The sequence below is a fragment of the Quercus lobata genome, chromosome 3, assembly GCF_001633185.2.
Source record: "Quercus lobata isolate SW786 chromosome 3, ValleyOak3.0 Primary Assembly, whole genome shotgun sequence".
Taxonomy (NCBI): domain Eukaryota; kingdom Viridiplantae; phylum Streptophyta; class Magnoliopsida; order Fagales; family Fagaceae; genus Quercus; species Quercus lobata.
The window spans coordinates 21,946,547-21,964,897 of record NC_044906.1 but is presented as its reverse complement, the minus strand read 5'-3'; the positions used below and the strand labels follow the sequence as shown (position 1 = coordinate 21,964,897).

The window sequence follows — 18,351 nt, the reverse complement described above, 5'->3', positions numbered from 1 at the left end:
ACTTAAAGCTCGGTTTTAATCACACGCTGACACACACGTCAGCTAACCAATCCAGGTATAACTTGAGCAAACAACTCAAAGTTTAAAATCTCAATTATCATCATACGTGTTTTTCATGTTAAAGCCTCGATTAACACGCACAATCGTAACGTCACAAATATAATTTAATAAAAGAAAATTGTAGCTTGTAATTTATAATGAAGATATTATCATTTTCATATGAACTTATTATTAAAATAATATTTATTACTATTACTTAGCAATTGTAGATAAAGTTAATGAAAATTTTTGTTAGTAAAATTGGTGGGTCTAAGTCAAAGACTAAAAATGTATAAAAATTACCTTGATGACGTGGACAAACACCTCCACGTCATCCAATCCAGTTCTTTCCCGTACACGAAGCTGTGGCATTCTGATTGGCGCATTTAACTTTTTATTCTCTGTCGACCCCAGGCGTATGTGAATAGTGAAAGCGAGAATGGCATTTTCGTAAATTAGGGAAAGAACGTGACCCTTTAGTTACCGCCCGATATATAATACCACTGCGCTAAGTTTTCCCTCCTATAACACTTTCCTCTCTCTCGAGGGCCTTGACTCCCAAAAAAGCGAAAGAAAAGTGAGGGAAAAATTAGAGAGAGAGAGAGAAGTAAAAACATTGAAACAGTGAGAAAGTAAATACAGAGAGAGAGTGAGAGAAAGCGAGGGAAAGCGTGGGAAAATTTTACTGTGTGTGAGAGAGAGATGAAGCACATTTTCAAGAAGCTTCACATAGGAAGCAACCACGACCCGAACCGATCAAACGAAAACCCTAACGTGACGTCCGCGACGGCATCGACGCCGCCGTCTTGTGCCCCCGATCAACGGCCGGTTTCTGTGCAGACTTCCGGCGCCTTGCCTCCGGCGAGTCCTTCGGCTTCGTCGTCGGCGACTACTTCTCCGGCGAGCAACGCTGCTGGTACTACGCCGTCTTCTGCTGTCGCTGCTGCGTCTGCGGCGGCTAATAGAGCTGACTATATCTCGTCGGAGGAGGAGTTCCAGGTTCAGCTGGCCCTAGCGATCAGCGCGTCGAATTCGGAGTTCCGAGACGATCCGGAGAAGGATCAGATCAGAGCCGCGACGCTGCTGAGCTTGGGAGGTCATCGGATCGATTTGGTGAGGGATAAGGATGAAGTTTCGGCGGAGACTTTGTCGAGGCAGTATTGGGTGAGTTGAAATTCAGTGAAGTTTTGATCTTAATCGAAGTGAATTTCTAGTAAATGATCTTGAATTAGGTGTTTCTACTTGGTGTTTGTTGTATTGAGTATCGAATTGGTATAAATTAGGGTTTTTTTTTTCCTGTTCTATTCAGTCAACAGTTTGAAATTTAATTAAATTGCTATTGAATTAGAGGGTGCTTAGTTTGATGAGCTGTGATTGAGAATTTCATGTAGTGAAATGTACAATACGAGCTTGAATTAGGAGCTTTTGGTAGTTGACAATTTGTACTGAGTTGGGGATTGTTGTAGATTAGGCAATAACCGTTCAAGTATGCCAAGTGCCTAAATTGTTTAATTTAACTTTAAATAAAGGGTAGTTTGGTTCATTGAGATGTGCTGAGTGTTGGATATAATGAGTTGTGTTGTATGAGCTTATTTTATGGTGGTTCACTTGGTATTGATAAGTCCAGATTGTCAAAATTCTGCCTAATCTAAAGCTAAACTGGGTAGAATCTGGTTCATGCAGTAAGAACATTATAAGTTGTCGAGTTTGATTTTCTTGAACCCTTTCTGAATTTTGTGGGTTGCTGGATATTACCTTGTGCGTTTAGCTTACCAATATTTACTTGAGTTTAGGGGGAAAATGTACTAGCTTTGCACTACGCACCATTACTTTAGGCAAAGTATTCTGTATTCAAGCAGAAAGCTACTGAAGCTCTTCTCTGACTGAATTGTGCACTTGAAGTGTTGATTTTGGTAAATCAGGAGGTGTTTTCCTTAAAGCTTTGTTATGCATCTGCGTCTCACAGTTTAGTCAGTTTGAATTTGAGCTTAGCTTGATTATCGTAACTGACTTACTATGTAGTCAACTTTTATTTTTTATATATATATATATATATATATTTTGGGTGATGTTACATCATAACAAGAGATAATGTGGTTTTGACCAAAACACACATAGAGGAAAGGAGAGGAAATGGTTTCAAAACATCCCACTCTTTAGATTTTCTTTCCTTATTCATATTGTAATTTAGGAGGCAAAAGGCATTTTAGATGTGTAAAATCTATATTGAAACTGGAGATTACCACATATTTATCATGATGTTCTTAGATGTTAGCATTTATGTTACTGCTTGATTATGTTTTGCTCACATATCAACTGATTTAAAAAAAAAAAAAAAAAAAGTTTTCGTGCTTCTTCTATTTTGGTTTGATTTCTGTTGGGTTCTTTGGTTCACCAGGAATACAATGTTCTTGACTATGAAGATAAAGTGGTGGATGGTTTTTACGATTTATATGGGCTCTCCACAGAATCAGCAAACCAAGGAAAGATGCCATCTATCACTGATCTTGAAACAAACCTTGGTAGTTCTGGCTTTGAAGTTGTAATGGTTAATCAAAGAATTGATTCTTCCCTGGAAGAGTTACTGCAAATTGCACACTGTATTGCTTTAGACTGTCCAGTCACTGAGGTTAGTGTGTTGGCACAGAGGCTTGCTGAACTAGTTACCGGACATATGGGTGGGCCTGTGAAGGATGCTAATATTATGCTGGCACGGTGGATGGAAAGGAGGACAGAGTTGAGGATGTCTCTTCAAACAAGTGTGTTGCCTATTGGATCCATCAATGTTGGCCTTTCTCGACATCGTGCTTTGCTTTTCAAGGTCAGCTATCAGACTTACATTTTTTATTTTAGTGTTTTTAGGCTGTATCTTATTTGACCTGATTTCTTGTGGCTATATCCTGGTTATTGAAAAACTCAGGCCAAATTTGGTATAGGCCCTGCTACAATATTTTAAGGATACTTTCTCCCCCTAGAACTTCCAATCCATGGTGTTGATGAACCACACCAAATTGAGCATTACCATCTTAGTTGTTTGTAGCAGGGTGGCTTATTTACTTTGTGTGCTTCCATGGTGTTAATGTTATAGGGTGCGATTTTCTAAGATGGAATTTTAATTTTGTTTTCAATTGCATTTACTGTACCTACACATTGCTTTTGAAGGTGGGGTGGGGATGGAATAGGTTCTAGGATCAAAACTTATCGAGAACGAAATAAAACCCATGTGGAGTATGTGTCATTAGTTTTCTTTGATAAAAGAATCTGTACTTTTTGGATGAGGGGGTGGAATAGGGGTACATCATAGTTTTATAACTTTTTAAGTGCAATTGCACAAAAAGAAATGAAAAGAAAAAAAGAGATTGATTTTGGGAAATAAATGCAACATTGATGTAGAGAACATGTTGATATGTTTCTTTTCATTAAAATTTTAAAAGAAATACCCCTTTTTCATGGAATTGACTAAACTTAAGGAGAAATACCTCCTTTATTGGGAGATTTTATACATTGTTTCCCATGTTTCTATTATAAAGTTTTATTGATTATGAACTTACAAAGAAGGGAATGTGATGCCCTTATGGTAGATTAATTTTCTATTACTTTGCAAATTTTTCTATTGAAGAATTATATTATGGAGTGCCAAGAGCCTTGTAACTCAACTAGTTGGCACCTCTTGGCATTTCCAATAGAGACATCAAGGTTCAAATCTCCCCTTCCCCATTTATTGAATTATCAAAAAGAATTATTTTATGAGGTTCACGCATGAAGTCCAATTGAAGTGAAAGTCGTGTGGTTTTAATGGTCTAGGTATGAGTCTTAGGGTTAAAACAGTTATTTTATTTTATTTTATTTGGGTTTTTATTTTATTAGTTATGGTTAGTTTTGTAGTCACAGGTAAATCTGTAATTTATGCAATTACTGCAAATTAAGCGTATTTTGGTAATTTAGTGGAGTCTAGAGTCACTTAGGAGATCCTAAGTATCTTGGGTTTTATTTTCTCTAGGTCCAACTTAGTCTTTTATTAGGTTTTTAGTACTAGAAGTCCTAATACTAGTAGGAGCCCTAATACTTCTAGTACATGAAACAGTCTTTATATATTTGTGCTGAATGCCTTCAAAGGGAGGAGTTGATTAATAAAATTATAGTGTTTGAGCATTGAGGCATGTTGACCTTTGTGTGACTTCTCTCTCTCTAACTCTCTCTTTTTTTCTTCTGCATCTCTTTCTAATGGTAGCGTTCACGGAAATTGTTCAAACAGCCCCTAAAACACCATAAAATCTCTCTTTTTTTTTCTTCTTCTTTAAAACCCCAAATCAAGCCGTTTCTTTTATCTATCAGAACCCTAAATCCCCACATATTTTCTTCTATCAAATAACTCATCAAACCACCTTTTAATTCCTAACACAACCCTTAACTCTTTTTTTTCAGCAACTCTAAATCCAAAATCCACAAATCTTCTTAAACCTGAATCCACCACAACCACATATAGGCGAATTCCCCAACTTGTCCTACGTCAACATGCCCTTGAGAATTTTTGTCGTCTTTACGGGGCCCAAGGGGCACCCCACTTTTAGTGGAAGGGTGAGGTCTTATCCAAGTGGGCCTTCTACCACAGACGAGCACCACTTAAGTGTCTCTGGACTAGGCCAGTCCGTCCAATACTAACATTATTTTTATTTATCAAAAAGAAAAACTTTTGATTTCTTTATCTATGATAATTATTCTGCTTGGAGACAATAGGTATGCCAAGTTCTAGATGATGTAACATCTTTGTGCACTGAACTTCTACACTTGTCTGAACACTTAATAGGTGCCAACTTTATTTAATCTTAAAAATTACAATGACTAAGTGACTACTGTTAATCAGGGCAAATTACAGTTAAGCCATTTGTGGTATAGAGTGAATTTTGTCTGACAACGTGTGCTTTTAAATGGGACAGCTTATCCACCTGATGTTCAAGCCATTTATGTTAGTTATACTTAGTCTTTAAATATTATTATGCAGTCTACAAGTGTAATCACCATCGTGCATAAAGTGCTAATTTTCTAAACTGCAATTGACTGAAGTATAATATATTTTTGCACATGCATGTTATGGCAGAAGAGTTTAATGGACGTTGAGAAGACAAAGCTCAGCTAAGTAAAGTACTTCATTTTAACCACAAGTGAAGTTGAACTCACCTCATAAAAATGGATAGATACTTCTCTTGCTTGACCTATTGAGAATCACTCAATATATCCCCATATTATTGTCTTTCCCATTTTTGTTGTCCCCAAAACTATTTCCGTAAGAAGTAAACAAGGTAAATTTTTTCTGACTTTCCACACTATGTCATTTATTATCGAGTAATAAATGTGGAAACAATTATGAATTTTCAAATAAAAATTACAGCTGAGGACAGAAATGGAATACAAAAATTTAATCAATTAGTGTGGCGGCATTCAATGTACTTTCCTAAAACATTGTGCCTTTATGTTTTACTTTGTAAAGTTATTGTACATGTAGGCACACATTTTTAAACATAAATAAGTAAACATGCCCCCATGTCTTGGTTTAGCGAGACTTTGTGGTCGACACCCTATTTATATGTCAAACATGACTCTTGTGTTTGTCCACATATGCTACGAAGGTTTTTATTTGCATAAATTTTAGAGAGGTCAATTGGGTTTTTCATTCTGTTACAGGATGTTGTGATCAAATTTTACTCACATCTAATTTTGTGAGAATAGTTTTTTATGTGTGCTATGTATGAACTTATATATAAAATAATAAAAGTTGGGCCATGTATGTTGTACTCACTGTGTGGTGGCTCAAGTTAAGCATTGCAGTGGCTAAATGTAAGCGTTATACGTCATATTATGATGTGCATTCTCTATGTGGCACTATGAAGATTTTTTTTTTTCCTTTTTTTAAGTTAAAAATTTATTACCAAAGTTCTAAAACGTTCAAACTACTATTTCAATTTGACATTATCAAAATCTTCAAGAAATTTAAAGAACTTTCATAATTTATTTAAATTATTTAATCGCCCACCAAAGTTTTTAGTTTTGAGAAAAACATGGCCTTAGACAATATGTTCTTGTCATACAACTTAATTTAATTACTTTTTCTTTAATTTTTGATTTTGTTCAGTTTTGCAAAATTTATGATTTTTAATTAACCTGTGTATTTACTTATCAAAAAAAAAAAAAACCTGTGTATTTCATGGCATACTTCTACCTATTAAAAGAAGTTAATTTTAGCAATTAAGATAATAAAAAACACTTTTTTGTAATTATGACTGAAGAAACATTTTCTCTAATTTTTTTCTTTCATCTTTGTAAAATTCTTTAATTTATAAATATACTCAGGTTTAACTATTGATTTTTATGAAGTTCCTCTAATATTGTGAGTTAAGGGGGCTACTTGGTAGCTGTATTCTCATTATCTTTGTTTCTCTTATGTAGGCATTAGCTGACAATGTCAAGATGCCTTGTAGACTAGTAAAAGGTAGTCATTACACTGGTGTTGAGGATGATGCTGTCAACATAATAAAGTTGGAAGATGAAAGGTGATTTCTTGTGAACTTCTTTCCTTTGTGTATGATGATGTTCAATACACACACACACACACACACACACACACACACACACACACATGTATATATATATATATATATATATATATATCCTACAGTGGAGTTTGGATTTTTATCACTGTGACAATCAGCAGTAGTTTGCACCTGCATTTGAGTGTTGTTTTAGTGTTTATTGTTCTATGTATCTATCTCAAGCATGTTTCATTGCTTTTGATTAAAGTCTGAAGTGTTTTCTCAATCTTTTAACCAACCAAAAATGACCTTGAATTTTTTTATTAGGAAATTATCTTGAAGTAAAATAATATCAAGGCAATAGCTTTATAGTATGCATTGATATTGGAAGGTCTTTTCATATTGCAATTACCTAGTCATCCCCTTTGGTAGTCATCCTTCAAATGCTGATATTTGGGATTCACGATGGTGAATGATCAAGTGGAAGCAAGTGCAAATTCTTTGCAAAACTAAACTTTGATCCAATTCATTAATTTTGGCTAATATCTTATGTTCATCTCTACCTTAAGATTCTTGTGGATTTTTTTTTTTTTGATAAGTAAGATTCTTGTGGATTTCTCTCAACTGTAGAAATATAAAATGTGTATGTGAGGGACAATGACAACAAATATTTCTCCTCCACCAGTTAAGTATTTGATGTCTTAAGTAGCAAAGCCACCGAGGTTCAGGTTACGTGACTTTGGGAAATAATGTCAACAATTTGATACCTTAAGCAGGAAAGCCACTTTGGTTCAGATTATGTGACTTTGGGAAATATTTCCTAAAAGGGATATGAGTAGTAAGAACTTTCCAGAATTTGACTTCTTTTTGGTACTCACTATTTTCTTTCACTGGCTTATGTTCCTTTGTTAATCAGATCTCATTGGCATTTTAGATGTCCCCTTTTTCGCTGACTTTGCCTGATCTAATACCTTCTCTGCTCTCTTCCCATCTAGAATATAAGTGTGTACTTATGTGTTCTAAGTCTTTGATTTTTGGTACTCGTTATGATTTTGTTTGTGAGATGTATTCTTCTGTGTACTAAGTCTTTCTTTTTATCCTTTATTATGAGTAAAGTTCTTATATATATATACTCTTCTTTTCTTTTTCTTTTTTTTTTCTTTTTTGGTGAAAGGTAATAATTTGTATCTATTATACGTTGGAAATATTTTTTTATTTATTTTTCAAACAAATAAAAAGGATAAAATTTAGAGATAAGCAATAACTGTATTTATTTTTTGAACGTGTGTTTGAAAGTGGTGTAGTGATATAGAGAAAAGTTTGGGTGGGAAAAATAAGGTGATCACGAGGGGAAAGAATGCTAAATTTTAAGAGTTCTCTTAGTTATTTTATTTTATTTTTAAATTGGGGGTGTTTTACTTTTCTTTGGATGAACGTGAATGGAAAAAAATCCTAAATTTTAGGAGTCTTCTTTTTAAATTCAAAATGAAATTTGTTATTTGACATTTATGATCCTATTTATAAGAGAAGTTACCCTTCATTAATGAGGGTATGTTTGAACCACATAAAAGTCCAGTTCAAAGAGGAGAATCCTCTTATAGATAGTGTGTGTGTGTATATATATATATAGAATAGGATTGAACCTAAACCTACATAACTAATCCAAAGTTCATGCATGTCCCATGGTTTATTCTCTCCTATGTGTGCTAAAGCAACATCTCCGTGATATGCATGCAATTGAGTGTTGAGTGTGTGCGCATATTTAATTTGATTCATAAAAGTTGGTTTAAACTTTTTTTGCTTCTACATAGATCTAATTTATATTTTTCTGCCTTCAGGGAATTTTTGGTTGATCTAATGGCAGCTCCTGGAACACTTATACCAGCTGATATTCTAAGTGCAATGGAAAATACCTTTAAGCCATACAATCCAAAAATAAACAAAATCCCACCTCGTCATTTGTCTAATGACATTGGAGTTACGTACTTAAGACCAAAGCCTTTACTTGGTGAAGGTAGCAGTCATAACTCTGCAGTTGAGAGTAGCTCACCCTTGGATAGAAGGTCAAGTTCTGAAAAGGCAGAATCCATTCCTTTATTCCCCAGTACAAGTGGTGACACTACTGTTAGTTCATCTGGTATGTCAAATAAGCCGAGTCCCAATCAGTCGGATCTTTCATCACCAGGCATTGGCACCTCTCTGTATAAAGGCAGTCGTGGTACCCATGCAGTTGGTGATGGTGTGAGGATAAATCTCAATGTAGTTCCATATAACCAGAATAACCCTGAGGATCCAAAAAATCTTTTTGCAGATCTTAATCCATTCCAGATAAAAGGAACTGGCAAAACTTCTTTGCATAACAAACCTACAGAGAATAGAGTTGATGAGCTTCAGAGACCGATAAATAACCCTGGTCGACCCCCTGTATCATTGATGTGGAAGAATCGATATGCTCTCAATGAAGTCCCTCAGAAAAAGGAGTATGATTATATGGAGGGTCTATTTCCAAGAATCAATCGTGAGCCTAATGACTATAATCTGCCATCGTTAGCTTCCACCAGTTCTAATACACCTGGAAAGATCTATGGTGATGGTTTCAAATCAGCTGGTAATTCAAATATGCCCAGTATGGGCAGTAATGCAGCAAATTCTGTCAGTGGCACCAGTTCATTGTCAGAAGCTAGCTCAAGTCAGTTAGATAGGTTTCATCATGTGGGGGATTTGAATGCTAATTTAAAGCGAGAACGTCCTAGGAATGGGGAAGAATCGCAAAGTAATGCGGTGGATTTGGTTCAAGAACTTGAGGACAATGAAATTGGTTTTCACGATCGTAGAAAGAGTATGCATGATCGATTTATGGGGAACAATTTGAAATTGAAGGATCCAGAAAGTGCTAGCTCGTCTTTTGACTCCACCACAAGTAAGGCTGAACAAATATACTCCAGCACAAGTAGGGCTGACCAAATATTTGATGATGTCGATGTAGGAGATGAAATTCGTTGGGAAGACCTGGTTATTGGTGAAAGGATTGGACTAGGTAATGCATATGGCTTGTTGGAAGTACATCATATTTGGCAAATCTTGGTAGACATTTTGCAATTTTGGAATTCGTTCCATGTTCTATATAAATATGTATGTATGAATGTATGTATATGTTTTACTAATTATAGTGTATTGCTATGGTCTTTGGGCCAAATGGCATCTTCGCCCTCAACAAAGCAAGTGATGAATGTTGCAGTTTTGGGTTTAGTACCATAAGATTGTGTTAGTTGTGTTTAAGCTTTCCAAAGGGAAGAGTTATAGTAATAGTGCATGAATTATTTGGAAAGAGTTATAGCAATAGTAAATGAATTATGTATGGAAAATTATGCTCCTTTAAAGGATCTAGTGCTTCTCTCTCTCTCTCTCTCTCTCTCTCTCTCTTCTGGCCAGAAACAGAATGGTAAATCCTTCTTAAGAGGTTATAGTTTCATCTTATTTTGGTAGCTTTGTACTAGTGTTATGCTTAATAAATTAAGTATGAGAAAGAGAGACTCATTTATTTCAGTCCTTGCATAGCAATAACCGTTGTTTCCTTGGAAGTTCTTTAATTTTTTATTCATTTTTCCTGTTACTAGGTTCATATGGGGAGGTTTATCATGCTGATTGGAATGGCACGGTGAGTTCTATGATTCCTTTTTGTATAGTCACATTTTGCTCTTTGCTCTTTTGCTTTGAATTAAAAGAATTGCATCTTGTTGTCCATTATCTTTTGCTCTGTATAATTCCATCTTTAAAATGCCTTGATGTGTTAACTTACTCAACTTGAATTTGAATGCTCAATTAATGGCTTGATTGATTGATCCTTTTACTATTTGACTATAGATAAACTTTCACTGGTCCCAGAAGTTTAAACTATTTGGCAATATTGAAATTAATCATTCAACCTATATTCTAACACTTCCTCACAAGTGGGCCTAAACTCTACAATTGGTGGGGCCCTACATGTGGAATTTTGAAATTTTTTAATAGGTGGTAAAGTGGAGATAGTGTTTGAATTCAAGACCTTTTGCTTTGAGACCATGATAAATATCTGGTAGTTCCAAAAGTTTAAGCTATTATGAAAGGTTAATTTAATCATTTACTTACCCAATATTCTAACAACTGCAATAACAAGTGAGTTTACTTAAAATAAATGTAAAATTTTAAAAATTCTCTTCATTATGCTCATCATCCACTGTAGTATGTTTGTATGCATAGTGATAGAGTCTGCTATAGTGATACAGGAAAATTTACGGATGTCATGAATGTTTGCACCATTAGTTAGTGGTAAACTTAGATGGCTGTCATGTATAGTTGTCATTGGTGAACCATAGAATGAACTCTTGATTCTGACTATCACTGGTGAATAATGTATAATGTGGAATCTCTTTCTTTGTTGTTGTCTCATTATAATGCTTTTTAGCCATTACTATGAGTTTGGTATTATTTTTTATTTAATGTTTTACTTCTGACATAAAATAGGAGCTTTTAGACAATGAAGGGAAACTGATAATCTAATAATCTTCTGGTAAATTTTGAACTACAGGAGGTCGCTGTGAAGAAGTTTTTAGACCAGGATTTCTCAGGTGCAGCTTTGGCTGAGTTCAAAAGTGAAGTAAGCAATGAATTAAGCTTCTATATATGCATGTGATATTGCTCTTTTTGATTCAGGAAAAAGTAAAATAACCTTACACACTAAATAATGTTGTGCAATATGAATATCTAATCACCCAGAAAACCAAAAAAAAAAAAAAAGAATTCTGGAAACTAAAGCATTCTTGGTATCGGTGGTGGTGTTGTCTTGTTGATGGCTAGTGACCAAGGTGGTAGCAGAATGGCACTACCAATGAGGGAGCAGGATGATGAGAAGGATGTGATGGCACTACCAATGGTGGTCTTGCATACACCTTCTGCTTCCTTCTAAGAATTTGTTAATGATGAGATTTCCAGCCCAAGTTCAATTTGTTAACATCTTCACCAGCCCAAACAATTCCCAAAACAACAAAACCTAACCTAACCCCTTTCATAAAATATGGGATTCTCTAGTGATAGAATGGAATGTCATGACAGGAACTGTGGGGCAAGTTCATCTTCTTCTTCTTCTTCTTCTTCTTCTTCTTTTTTCTTCTTCTTCTTCTTCTTCCCTTTCTTTCTTTTTTTTTTTTTTTTTTTTTTTTTTTTTTTTTTTTTTCTGAAAATTGGACATTTAAGACATGACATCATATGACCCACTTGACACATAGAAATGAAAAGATAATATCCATGGTTTGGGTTCATGGCTTATACTTTCTAATCAATCCAAAGCCATTAACCTGCATTTTTTTCATATGTAAAATAAGGTACGAATAATGCGTAGACTGCGGCATCCAAATGTTGTTCTTTTCATGGGTGCTGTTACTCGTCCTCCAAACCTCTCTATCATTTCTGAGTTTCTTCCAAGGTACAACTCTGTGCTCTTTTTGTTGTCATATCTTAATGAGTTTGAGTGTTTTGCAAAACAAAATTCATCTGCAATGAGATTCTAATGATCCTTGCAATTTTACCTGCATTGATTAATATGTATATGCATGCATGATTATATATGTGCAACTTTCATTTCATTAGTAGTGTTACTAAATTTTGATTTTTCAGGGGAAGCTTATATCGAATTCTTCATCGTCCTCAATGTCAACTTGAGGAGAAGCGCAGAATAAAAATGGCTCTTGATGTGGTATGACATTATTAACCCTGCATTCTTTTTAATCATCATTTATTTCCATACCCATGTTTAAAGCTATTGTCATCTTTCAGGCTAGGGGCATGAATTGCTTACATGCAAGCACACCCACAATTGTTCACAGGGATTTGAAGTCACCGAACCTTTTAGTTGATAAGAACTGGAATGTCAAGGTATATGATGATTTCGTTTCAATATTATGTTAGCATAGTAATTCTTCCTTTTATTGGTTATTGCTTCTAACTACATAATCATGGTTATAATGTCTGGATAGTTTGGAGTCACATTTGTGTAATAGTCACAGAATTTTGAGTAAACTATGACTGTTTCTGGTTGTTTATGGTGTTTATTGTTTCCTAAATTGAATCTTGTGCCAATGTAAGAATAGCATCCTTGTAATCTTATTTTTATATATTTGTTGCTTACTGCCAACTTGGCCATACCAACTTAATTTGCTCTACTGTCTGATATATCATCTGGACTGGCAGATATGCATAATGCTTATCAAAGTTAGATTCCTGGTTGCCAACTGGTGGTCTCTGGTACTTGAGGGAAATGAATAAAAGAAGGGAAGCATATTCGTGGACAGATGAGCGTTTGTTACCGTTTACAAGAGTAAATACCGAAACAGACAATTCCAGATGCCCTCAGACAGATGCCACTAAAAAGCCGATTATTTTATACCAGTTTTGTGTGGCTTAGGTGAACTTGCCCAAAGTGCAAACCTACCTAGTGCATGACCCTTAATCACTAAAGCCTGGTTGATTTTGGATCAGGGAGCTTGTTCAAGAGGCCAGGAGTGACATTCTTTTGGCCTAGATGAACCTTTTCGTCTAGTTACTGGAGTCATAAAAGTGCGTGAAGTGCATGTCCTGCACCTGGCATTGGCGTGTGTGTGTGTGTGTGTGTATGTATAGGACATGCAGTCAAAATACATGGTTGGATATGTATCTGATATTTAGGTAAAAGTAATAAAGAGGAACAAATTTCTGGTTTGTCATTAAGGTTTGAATGGTAGACAACTACATTTTTCAAGATGGCTACTTTTGAGCTATGATGTGCCCAAATGTGACAGTCTGATGACATGGGATTGGCCTTAAATTTTTCCTAAGGTTGCTTATGTGGTGGGCTGAAGGTAGGGATGTATTCTAGTTTTAAGAATTTTAGTGGATACATAAGGCCTTATTATTTTTAAACTGATTAGGGGCTGAGTCATTACAATGTTTGAAGGCAAAAGGGGGCAGATTTGAAGAATATAGGTTTCTCGATGTTCATTGATGTATATGTTGTGGGGCTTAATTGGCCAATGGCTGTATTTATTATCTTGGGGCTGCTTGGATGGTGGCTTAAGGTAGGGAAGTATTTGGGGATGAGAAGTTAGTTTTTTAAGAAGAAATACAGTGCAGAGTATTCTCATAGTGTGCTGAACATTAAGAAGGAAAGAAGAAAAAATAAGAAGAGAGAAAACACAGTAGCCAATATTGCCTCAGCATTCAAGCACTAAATATTCCATTATGAATCTATAGATTCTTTTCAGTACAGTGAAAGAATATTTATGGGCTCTTGGATGTTATCTTTTCCTATATGACAATACTAATTTGATTACTATGCTAAATCAGGGATTTAATTAAAGCCTAGGGGGTAAAAAAAGGACTCTTAAAACTCCTAGAGGATTCTAGACTCAGACATAACTAAGGAAATATATGTTAAAAAAATAAATGTTTTGTCCACAATATTTTCGCAACACTTTCACAACAAATCGTAAATGGTAGGTTGCTATTGGTTGTTACAGGTGGGTAAAAAAGTAATTTAAGTTGTGGATTCAATTTAGAACCAATAATAACTTACCACCTATGATTTGTTGTGAAAATGTTGTAAAAATATTATGGATGTAGTAGCACTTATCTAAAAAAACAGTTGAGGACTATTGTGAAATTCTAGTTCTCCCCTGCACATATATACCTATAAATCTCAAATCAGTGACTCAAAACAAAAATTATTGAAGCCTCAGAACCTTGTAAGGTAACCTTTGTAGCCATAAAAATCTTTGTTCAGCCAGGCATTGCAGGTGGTTTCCACATATGAAAAAGCTCTACTTGTTAAAACTAGAATGTAAAAAAGAAAAACAGCAGCTAGATCTCTTGTTCCTCGTTTCTTTCCTCTGGTACTTGAATGCTCCCCCACACCTGACACATTATGCACTTGAATCTACGTAAATTTGGTCTGCCTATGGGGTTTTTTCAAGCCAAAATTTCCTTTGGTTCTGAATTTAAAAATTGTTTTATCCTGGAAGTCAGGCTGTAGTATGGCTTGTTTAGATTGGTGAAGCTTAACAAGCTGGTTGATGCACTGTGGGAAATTATATGATACCCTCCTCACTGAATTGCATGAAAGTCAAACTATAAAAATAAAAAAGTGACAAATGTCAATGTTTGTGGTGCCACTGGTGTGTGAGCTATTTCTGACAAACTATGATGCTTATATACAGGTGTGTGATTTTGGGTTATCACGCTTAAAGCACAACACTTTCTTGTCATCCAAATCAACTGCAGGAACGGTGAGAATCTGAGATCAATAATCAATATTTTTTTTTTTCAGTTGTTTCTGTAGATGACACAATTTTCATCAGCTTACTTGACACTCTTTCTTCATTTATATCTGACTGCATCTTCTTCTATGTGTTAGCCTGAGTGGATGGCACCTGAAGTTCTCCGAAACGAGCCATCAAATGAGAAGTGAGTTTCTATTGTTATAAGTATATTTTTAATTTTCAGCTTTACTTGGTGCATGTTCACCTGTATTGCTACACTACTTGGCTGGTCCATGCTCCATCCATCTATCATAGTTACTGGATATGCTTGATGCTGGATGACAAACTCTAACTTGTGTTTGGGAAAAAAAAAGAAAAAAAGAAAAAAGAGAAATGGCCTAGGAATCACCGCCAGGTGATGAAAATAGAATAATAGAACCTAGGAATCACCACCATTTGCTTGGAATCACTACCAAGCATGAGATAAAGATAGGAACCCATGAAGAACCACCTGAGCCTGCTTGGAACCATGACCAAGTATTGGAAGAAAAGTAGAAAACTTCCAACCCAAATTTCATTAAGCCTCAATTATCTTCTTACAATAGTGAACTTTGGGCCCTTTAAATTGAGTCTCCAAATTACATAAATTATGGAAAGAAGGAGAATCGTAATGAGATTAAACAATGTTTGGAAATAAAATCCACGTCTCTAAATAGCGTCAGTCAGTGGTAATCAGCATCAATCACGTTCAATAAAGTCCAACAAAATCAATCAACATTAATAGGTCTGATTTGTTGAGAGCACCAATGCTCCAGTTGTCTTCTTGTTGATTTACTAGCTTTGGCATATGTTTGTGCTCAAGGTAAGTTTGAGTGAAGTGTGCCTATTTTGGCTTACTGTTTTAAAGGTCTGGATATGGGTTTTGATGCCTTCTTGGATTTGTCTTAGTCCTGAAAAGTATGGCAGAAAGATACTTGAGACAATGTTGAAATTCCTTATATATAAAACCAGTGCATCACATTTATGTTTTCTCATCAAAGACGTAAGTGCTGGGAGGTCAGAGGGTGTTTGTTAGCAACATCGGGAACATGTTTTTTCTGGTCTTGGAATATGCCTAATTTACCCTACTAATTATGTCTTCATGAAACTGAGCATATCATGACTTCCTATAACTATGGTCCTCTACCATCAAATCTTGTGATCATGACATCCCTTGTGAAAACCCATGTATTGCTGGGCTTTGGATTAAAGAAACAGAGCCCGGGAATTGGACATATGGCTTTTCTGTTTACAGCCTTGTTGAAACTGTAGAACTCCACTAACATTAATTATATTATCACATATGGGATATTCAGGTGTGATGTCTATAGCTTTGGAGTCATTCTGTGGGAGCTAGCTACCTTGAGATTACCTTGGAGTGGGATGAACCCAATGCAAGTGGTGGGTGCAGTAGGTTTCCAGAATCGTCGCCTGGACATCCCCAAGGAAGTGGATCCTATGGTTGCTCGGATAATTTGGGAATGTTGGCAAACGTAAGTTTAAGAAATCTGAACAGCTACATATATTCAGCTATCATTCCTTTACTAAATTTCAGATTAATTGATTGCTCTTCTTGCCTGTTAATTCCCAGTGATCCAAACTTGCGACCCTCATTTTCACAGCTCACAGTAGCTCTCAAGCCTTTGCAGCGGCTTGTCATCCCATCACATCTGGACCAGCCAAGTTCGCCTCTGCCACAAGAGATTTCAGTAAATTCTACACCTTGAATTGTTTCATTTTCTCAAGTGTGAATAAGGAGACATTTTACTTCTTTGCCATGAGAGTAGTATATGAAAATTTAAAAGGAAAAACACACAAAAGAAAAGGAACATTTGATTAGAAGGCTTGTAGGTTTGTAATTTGTGTTAAAGTTCTGTATGTATTTCTGCTGCAGCCAAAAAGACTGCAGCAGCTCTTTTTGTACAGCTTGGTGTACATCGTTTGTTCCAACAAGAACTGAAACTGTGTAATATATGTGTTCATACCTTTTGTAAGACAAAAGGCACATTGTCATAATGAAAGTAAAATTACATTTTGCTGCTACAAACTGTTCCATTTTGATGCCCCCTTAATGTCAGCTTTCCTTTGGCCATTTTTCTAATTATAATTTGAAACTTACCAATTGCTTTCTATTATCTGGCAATCAAATTATGCTAAATTTGAGTAGGAAAACATGGTGACATTGTTGACTAGCTACATAGAACGACAAACACCATAACTACCAACAATGCCATACCCAAATCTGCCATTTTACAATGAAAATCTTGCATAATGTCATACTTCAGGAATTTGTAATTGATCAATTTCGTTCAAATTTAATATTACAAATTTAAAGGTGAAACCAGGATCTTGTTTCTTTTTGGTCTGTATGTTGATATGAACCGGAAACTACAAGATAATGACAGTATACTTGCATTATCATTGCCGACTACCCATCTACTAAAATCATCCACGCACTTGAAAATTTTGAATGACCGTAGAGCCAGCCCAAAATAAGAAAAAAGAGAATGGCCAGTGAGTGATTTCAAAGGGTTCAATGTGTTCCCCGTTTATGGTTAGAAATTTGATGAAGTGTAATTTAGGTGCTTGCTAGGGCCCATAGTATGGAGAAACTATATAGTCTTCTAGTGGATCACGTCACTTGTTCACCATTTCATTAAAAGACTTTCATTTGTTTAAAATTGTTAAGTTAGTAATTAATTTCTGTTTTAAAAAAAAATTTAACTTAGCAATTTTAAACAGGTGGAAGTTTTTTAGTGAAATGGTGGACCACATCACTTGTCCATCATGAGGATCTTATAATTTCTTCAAAGTATGCCAATATTATCTATATTTATATAATATCTTAAAGTCAAATGGTAGCATTAATATTAATACTCTTATTGAGCAACATCAACTATGTCACCATTTTTTTTATTGATTTGTTCCTCTAATTTTTTTTATAATATTAAATATATTGACCAATTAACTTTACCCATTCATCTTGGATATTTTTTTTTCCATAATAATATATTGGATAGTTTTAACTTTACATATATTTTTCCTTTATACATCCATCTACTTTAATTTAGAAATAACTTCTTTCACACTTTCCTTTTTCTTCGTTACTCTTGCTCAATTTATTGCTTCTCACTTTCGCAACGTGTATGGCGGCAACAACCAGAGAGGAGAATGAAAATTAGGCTATAAATGGTTACTCGGCCTATATCGGGTGCTTGAAATATGCTGATATATGGGGTGCTTAAAATATGCTAATATATGAACCCACATAACACCATTTTACTAGAATTAATGACTTGGCCATGAAGCTGTTGGCATACTCCAGGCAAAAAAAATTTGCATGCAAGGCAAAGCTTTAATGGGAAACATTGTAGTACTTTCAATGCTTTGTAATGACTACTAAAAATATGAAAAATTACGTACCTAATTTTAAAAATATATTTATCTTTATTGTACGCCTGATAATCCTTTTTACAATC

The 18,351-nt window shown here is 35.1% G+C and overlaps 1 protein-coding gene across 1 annotated transcript; it reads left to right on the top strand.

The window, feature by feature from the left end:
* Window positions 1–581: 581 nt before the first annotated feature.
* On the top strand, window positions 582–16,908 carry LOC115979962 (serine/threonine-protein kinase EDR1-like). The gene is made up of 13 exons (XM_031102088.1): window positions 582–1,203; window positions 2,438–2,860; window positions 6,484–6,587; window positions 8,405–9,603; window positions 10,184–10,224; window positions 11,134–11,202; window positions 11,927–12,027; window positions 12,219–12,297; window positions 12,378–12,476; window positions 14,792–14,860; window positions 14,989–15,038; window positions 16,189–16,365; window positions 16,464–16,908. Exons 1-13 carry the CDS (start codon window positions 742–744, stop codon window positions 16,597–16,599), a joined length of 3,009 nt encoding a protein of 1,002 aa, XP_030957948.1. The 5' UTR covers window positions 582–741; the 3' UTR covers window positions 16,600–16,908.
* Window positions 16,909–18,351: the final 1,443 nt, after the last annotated feature.